This window comes from Lolium perenne, chromosome 4, assembly GCF_019359855.2.
Source record: "Lolium perenne isolate Kyuss_39 chromosome 4, Kyuss_2.0, whole genome shotgun sequence".
NCBI lineage: Eukaryota > Viridiplantae > Streptophyta > Magnoliopsida > Poales > Poaceae > Lolium > Lolium perenne.
Window position 1 is genome coordinate 184,370,572 of NC_067247.2, and position 7,426 is coordinate 184,377,997.

At 42.0% G+C, this 7,426-nt stretch overlaps 2 protein-coding genes across 2 annotated transcripts; both read right to left on the reverse strand.

The window, feature by feature from the left end:
• Positions 1 to 492: 492 nt before the first annotated feature.
• Positions 493 to 1,110, reverse strand: LOC127348745 (glutaredoxin-C10). Its single transcript, XM_051374665.1, has one exon. The coding sequence runs from the start codon at positions 1,014 to 1,016 to the stop codon at positions 702 to 704; it is 315 nt and encodes a 104-aa protein (XP_051230625.1). The 5' UTR covers positions 1,017 to 1,110; the 3' UTR covers positions 493 to 701.
• A 1,587-nt stretch (positions 1,111 to 2,697) lies between these two features.
• LOC127294525 (lipase) lies at positions 2,698 to 6,035 on the reverse strand. Its single transcript, XM_051324359.2, has 10 exons — positions 5,831 to 6,035; positions 4,988 to 5,067; positions 4,740 to 4,805; positions 4,598 to 4,645; positions 4,447 to 4,514; positions 4,173 to 4,245; positions 3,914 to 4,075; positions 3,399 to 3,593; positions 3,217 to 3,305; positions 2,698 to 3,139 (listed from the first exon to the last, which is right to left on the reverse strand). Exons 1-10 carry the CDS (start codon positions 5,946 to 5,948, stop codon positions 2,950 to 2,952), a joined length of 1,089 nt encoding a protein of 362 aa, XP_051180319.1. The 5' UTR covers positions 5,949 to 6,035; the 3' UTR covers positions 2,698 to 2,949.
• Positions 6,036 to 7,426: the final 1,391 nt, after the last annotated feature.

The window sequence follows — 7,426 nt, forward strand, 5'->3', positions numbered from 1 at the left end:
GGTGCAATGTTTATGTGCTTCTTTTGTTTTAGAACACAACATGAGCTTCACTTAATCACTTTATAAGTTGATATCCACCTCAACTTTTAAAAAAGTTGATCTCTCCATCTCTTGGTAGCACACTTCTCTGATTATGGCAGCAATAAGATCACCAACAGGAGCATATAATTGGTTACCAGCAGCTCCGATAACTTCATAGTTTCATACACATCCGTTTTCAGGCTCCAGTAATGTCCGCTACATTTAAACGAGTTTGAGGCAGAATATAAATTCGATTTCAACTGACGATAGACAAAACAACAAACAAGGATTGCCCAAAAAAAGCGCTGGTTCGATGAAAATAACCATTAAGAGGACCATTTATGTAAGGGAGATGATGGACAATGTCGAACATGTTTAGATCCAAGGACTGCAAAACATGACTGATATTGATTACCAAAAGACAGTTGCATGCATGCGTGCGTAATAAAGAGCAATAGGCCAACAAAAGGATAATAAAAGAACCCAGAACGGGGCTAAAACCTTAAGTAACAACAAAAGAAGTACTACATAACTACTAGCTTAATTTTCCTTCTTGCCATGCAGCCGGCACAGGATAATAAAAAACCTGGCCTTCTAAGGCGGTTTCCCTGTTACATGTCTTATTATTCCATACTGTCAAAAGGCTAGCATTGCATACTGAGCAAGCACGTCTTCTTTCACTAGAGCCAGAGCGCGCCGGCGTTCTTGAGCATGGGGACGAGCTCGCTGGCGAGGTGCAGCGCCATGACCCTGTTGGTGCCACCGACGAGGTTCCCGCCGATGAACACCGCTGGCACCACGGGCGGGCCTCGGCCGAGCCTCCTAGCGAGTTCTCTCTCCATCTCCCTGCCCCGCTGTTCCTTGTCAAGCTCGTACACGGCGGCGTTGACGCCGAGGTTTGTGAGGAGGGACGTCACGGAGTGGCACATGCTGCATCTGCTGGAGGTGAACACCACCACCGCCCGCTCCGACGCCAACTTCGTCACCTGATCCATCGAGTTCGTGATCGCTGGGGATCTCGGGAGGTTCGAGAGGTTTCTCTGGAGCTCTAACTCGTTGTGTATGCTTAGATGAGATGTTCCCGAAGGTGGTGGCTGTGGTTTGTTGCTACCGCCCGGGTGGCTTGCCTTTTTATAGGCTCGAAATGGTTCTGGTGATTTTGCCATATGCGGATAATTAGCAATTCGTATCATGTGCTCAACTTGTTACGATGGAATCTAGATTAGTTCCAGTTTAAAAGAACACATTTCTTAATCTATCATAGGTTCAAAGGATGGATGGTTTTGGATAAGAAAATGTGGTACATGCGGTCCCTCTCCCATGGAACAATGGAATCTCTTTTCTCATCTCACTCGACCTCTCGCAGAAATCTTCTATATATAAAACCAAAAGATTAGACTTGTACAGATGTTTTTGGGGATTTCTTAGGATTGGAAAAGCATTCGTCAGCTATTATTATGTTATAAAAGCATGAAAGTATAAACATACATGCACTTCTGAGTTTGACCATATGCTTTGAATTTAAGCGAACGTTGAAAACGCCTAGCTCAAAAGCTGTGATCGCATTACAATTTTCTCTTGCACTTCACATAGTGTGTATCCGTCACTGCAAACCTCTACCTCTGGTGCAATACGCATGCCATTTCCTCTGGTTCTTACTGGCAAACAGAGCTTGGCTCTGGTGGTTAGGTCCCTTGTGGTGGAACCATCCCACCCAGGTTCAAATCCTAGACTTGACATGGGTATTTGCATTTACTTGGATTTATTCCAGGATTTAACCGGCGCTATGCTTTCAGTGGTAGGTGACGTGCCGTAGGGTGTGCGTGTGTGCGTTCATAGGGGCGTTTGTACGTGCGTGTTTGTGAGCGTCTGCGTTGTATTGTGTTCTCAAAAAGAAAAAGTTTATACTCTGCGACATTCCCTGCACACGGCTTCTAACTTCAGCCATTACACTGTAAATACAGAAGCTCGGAAGTCGGAACAAGTGCAAATGGCTCTAGCATCGACACCACGACACTCTGTCACATGACAGTACGACACAGAGATCTGATTCTACCGGCTAAGAAGGGGTGTCTTGTAGGGATCGTCACCCCTTCAGGTTCAGATTAGCATCTTCCAGCAGAGAGGCCTTCCAGTCTCATTCAGTCCGTCACACTCTCTTCTGACCTTATCCGCGATGCAGAATCTGTGCCATTTGCAACTTTGTGCCACCTCTGAAGATTTTCATCGTCAGCCTATTTTATGTCCTTATCAAGATATGCAAGCATTCGACGTGCCATGATCCACCGGCGCAAACTTGCCCAGCGTATCTTCAGCACTTTCTGTGCAAATGAACTGGAGAACAGTAGCAGTTGATATGTTGCAATGCATCCTCACATATGGTGACCCAACCGGGCAAGCAGACGGCAATGGAGAATATTTGGCATATATCCCTATCCTCAATTTCTTGGCCTGAGGCTGAGAGTGCCGACCACATCCAGAGCTTTGCATCTGGGGATTCCAGGTTCCAGCCTGACTTTGATCAGTTCCTGGCTCCTCAGATCATCAAAGAGCAATATTCTTTTGACCTCAATTGCATATCTGATGCAAAGGCACCTGGATAGGGGAGACGATACGGAGAGAGAAAATCTGGAAATATATCTGTTAATAGGAAGGAAGAATCACACTATGCAAGACTGAAAAAAAATAGGATGCCATCAAATACTTCCATTATTTAATCCCTTGATATTGTTTATGTACATCATTTATGGTGTGTCTACAATGTTCATGGAGCTTCATATACAATTCTCACTTGAGTAAAGGGGGCACATTCAAAAGGAGAAACCTTCCTTGTTCTCAGGAGAGCTCCTAGAGCACTCAGTGTTTCTACATTCCATGAAATATATACACAAAATAATATACTGTACAGTTTACCCTGGGTTAAAGGGTTTAGATAGATTCAACAGAATGTTGTTCTTGCGGATATCTTGATAAGATGATAGTTCCATCAACTTGAACAATGTCACTATATGCCGAATTGGATGAGCCAATCACAAATTGACAGGTTCCCCTTGAATCGGCATGTAAGCTAACACCGTAGTACTCAAGATGATCTGTAACACTCGTCCCGTAGACCGATCTATTCAAGCAAGAGCAAAGAATAAGCACAACACAAGGAGCATAAGTGTACAAGAAATGTGTGAGGCATGTAGATACCTGCTGCAGGTTGAGTCCTCGCCTGAACAATCACAAACTGTCTCATTCTTAGTAACTACGTTTCCTACCACAGTCTCGTGAAGCCAAACCTGAAGAAAGATAAATGCGGAACAAACACTAACTTAATTCTATTTACTTTATGCATTTTGTTAATTCTTTCTGAGTAACAAACAAGTACCCACCTCTCTTGCAAAGTGATGATAAGTCCATTCACCTAGGTAAGGAAAATATGGTGGCAAGTGTGGAACAATATCATTCTCATGGGTCACACGGGTGGTTCTCGGAACCTGATCATTGAAGTATGTAGCAAACGCAGGATTTCCTACACGAGGCTGTCCAAAAGTTATGAGCTGAACTTCATGTGACCCATATTTAACCTGGAAAATGAAAGGAGAGATATCAATTAACAATATCTAATGAACCTACATTATGAAAAAAGCATCCCTTCTTCCTTTGCTTTTGTAAAGCATAGATACCAGGATCTACACTGAAGATATAAAATAATTTACATCAAAATAGGCTTTCAGCTATTTATGACATGGTTTGAATTAAACTGAAAACTAATCCTGCATGTGCTTACATAACAACCCACAACAACAAAATCCTGCATGTGCTTACATAACAACCCACAACAACAAAATCCTGCATGTCCAAGTACAGTAACACACAAAGATGCAGACTGCTCAATGGTGCTTACAGAGAGATCAAGGGCACAGAACGAAGCTAAAGCCCCTCCCATCGAGTGACCTACAACATTTATGGGTAGTTTTCCATATGTCTTCCATGCCCACTGAACAGATTTCGAGATTTCATGCCGCAAAGTTGTATTATAATATGCAGAATAAAATCCATGGTGGACCTGCAATATGAGACAGAAAACAGCAGGTGAACAGGAGTGATTTCAAATTCAATAATACTTCCTCAGAAAACAATTCAAAATTGACTGATTAACGTACCATTGCATCTGGCATGCCAGGATAAGTTACATCTAGCTGCTTCCAGAAGAGATCTTCAATCCAATTTGAAGCACTTCACAATCACAATTTGAGTTAGGAACGAATGGGTATGAGCAACATATTATGTATCACAGGTTATAAAGAATTAAACACTATTAATTCCATAAACTATTTTTTAGAATTAGGTAGTAGGTAAAGATGAAAGATTTGCCCACATTGTATAAGTTGTGGTCAGCATTAAGTTATATTTAACATAAGTAGCAAATTTACGTACCTGTGTTCTTGGGTACCCCTAAAAGCAATAATTATGGATCGTGGGTCAGGGGCAACTCCAACAAAAGCCTGCTCAAAAATTAATTGTCTGATATATGAGCATAATTTTGACTTAGAACTGCACGGAAGAAGATCACGAGTAGCTTATTAACCTGTAAACATCTCTCGACATCTACAATGATCTCTATCATCTCAAAACCCTGTGTTAAAATGAAAAAAAGAAATAAGTAATTAGGAACAGTTAGTAGAAGAAGCAAGAGCAGACAAGTCTAGTTTTCATCTCATGCAGTGTACCATTGTGTGACCTTGACACCTTGGACAAGTCCACGTCAAAAGTGAGGTAAGGTCAGAAGTATACACCTGAAAATTCATTCAGGCAAGTGAGGTCATGAACAGATTTTTTGAGAATCACATAAAAGGATATTCCCACCACAAAACTGCTCTAGCTAGGAGAGTAGAAAGTTTGGTTTAGGGAACTAATTTGAGCTGTTCTTAACAAAACAAACCATGTGCTAGCATATATGGTTGAAAGAAGAACTTACAGCAGACGCATACTCGACAAGAATATGAGAAAGAGTACTATTATAAGAATAACCACCATCAGAAATCTTCATCATGAGCTCTGCATTGTGCAAAGAAAAGCGTAAGAAGCTTTCTGTTACATTATACCGAACAATGAAGGTCTTTAAGTTAATTTGGCGCAACATCAATTAAAAGAATTGACATATCAGACATTAGTGTTCGTTGCTGTGACATCCAGCAATACTTTCCTATCTCGGCAAGGATAAAAAGGTATAGCCAACTGATTCAGTTGTCATTCATGGCTACACATCTCCAAGCTAAGAGGCTGGAACTATATCTAGTTGGCACAATGGCAAACAACACATCGCTTCCAATATTACCGTATCACTTGGCGACAAGAAAATGGTAGTAGGCAAGTAAGATATGCCAAACATATAGTGCCGACGTGCGGAACATCTGAACTTGAGGATGTCATTAAGCATTTAAGCCTATCTCCAAAAGGTCCCAAAGTTACTGTCCCCAACAAAATTTCGAACAGATTGCGTGAAATCCGCTGTCCAAATAGTTCACTACACCAAATTCTTAACCTTCCCTTCGCCAATTGATGTCTAATTAATTTCAAATTTCGCTAAATCACTTCTATCTTCTCCCGTTCACATTTGGTCCCAGTCCCAGAATAGCAGGTGGAACTAACTAGCGTAATCTCTCTGGATTTTTCCTGAACCCCGACCACGAATCGGGCGGGGCCATCACCAGTTCCGCACTGGAGCGGCGGCACCAGGTACCCGTAGCGACGAAGCGTTTCATCTACGCAAGCAAGGACCGGTGGATGAGACTGGGGGGAAAAGTCAAGAGATCGTCACCTCCTCCTTCCGCTGCCGCCCCTGCTGCTGCATCCGTTGGAGAGAGCACGAGAAGAAGAAGACCCATGAGGGCCAGCAGAACCGCCGCCGCACTCGCCGTCCGCCACAGCGGCGCCATCGCCGACGTCTCTTTCTTGGGACTCTCTCTGCAGCACCTAACGGAGAGGGGTGAAGAGCAAGGAAACAGGAAGGAGGGACGGGAAAGTAGGAGGAAAATTAACAGTTTTATTAGGAGGGGCTGTTTCGCGAAACTGCGAAACTGTTTGACAGAGACTCGGATATGTTTGCAGTTTACACCTCGGAGTACTTTGGTTACGTGAAACACATCCACAAGATTTTTTTTTCAGAAGCCAATAATAATAGATTAACAAAACACATGTGGTTAGCCACTCGCAAAAAGCAACGTCTCCTTCAAGACTAGTCATAGTGAAAAATAACATCGAGTAGTATCATGCATATATGTGCACTAGTACCGAGCTCTATAATTTTAGGGGATTCTATATATGCCCATGGAGGCTGGGCTTCCCAAAAAAGCCTCCAGCAGTAAAATTTCATTTTTTTTTTCGTTCTAAGCTCTCTATCAGTACTTAACACTTTGAGGGCTACGATACATCTCCCTTAACCCATTGATTTCGAGATCACGTGAGGAAGCAAAGATGAGGCCTGCGTGGACAACGGGGATGATGTGCCAGCCAGTCGATATGTAGTCACAACTCTAGCGAGGAACGAGAGAGAGAGACCGAGAAGTATATTTCAAATTGATTTCCACCATTGTTGAACACTTGAGAGCTCCAATACTTACCTCCACCTACACCTATTGATTTCGAATTCAAGTGAGGAAAAGAAAGACGAGACCTAGATGTAGGATACCACCAATCCAAACTTTGATCGTATCTTCTTAGTTCCTCGTGCATCTTTGTACCATTATAGTTGTGGGACACCTATATTGTTCAGCTTGATATATTAGCCACAAAGAAGTTAGTAAAAACGAGAGGTATTCTCAAAGGACTACCTTAGTGGAAGAGTCTTCTCGAATTTGAATTAGTGAAAGAATCATCTCGGTGAGGTTTGACCACCAAGAGAAAAAAAAAACTGGTTTTTATAAACATGTGGGGTTCGTTTAACCATACTCTCATATATTCGTACTCTAAGGGACATAACTTGGCTTTAATTTTGGGACACATCCATCGTTGTGTCATCTTGTGCTCCTACTTTGATCTTTCTCCTCTCTTTTTACTAGTGCTCAGTTTGTTTTCTAGCCTTGTTTAGAGTGTTTACCTTGCTTGATACAGTAGCCTTGACATATAGTTGATCCGCAATAGTTGCATTTTAGTAAACCTTTATGTTCGCATTTTCCAAAGATCACTCACATCTTTATATCCAAAAGAAATAGTGGTCATTCTTTTGATATACATGGAATTTTTTTCCGTGATGATAAACTCCACATGTTTTGACGCTAGTGAACAATTTATTACTAAGTGGTAAACATTTGCTACGTTGTGCAGGGACATTCTCTTTTTTCTATCGTATGGGAACAATTTTCATGTTACCACGTGATTTCCTTTTTGTGGGGATCAGAAGTTACTGAAATACAAT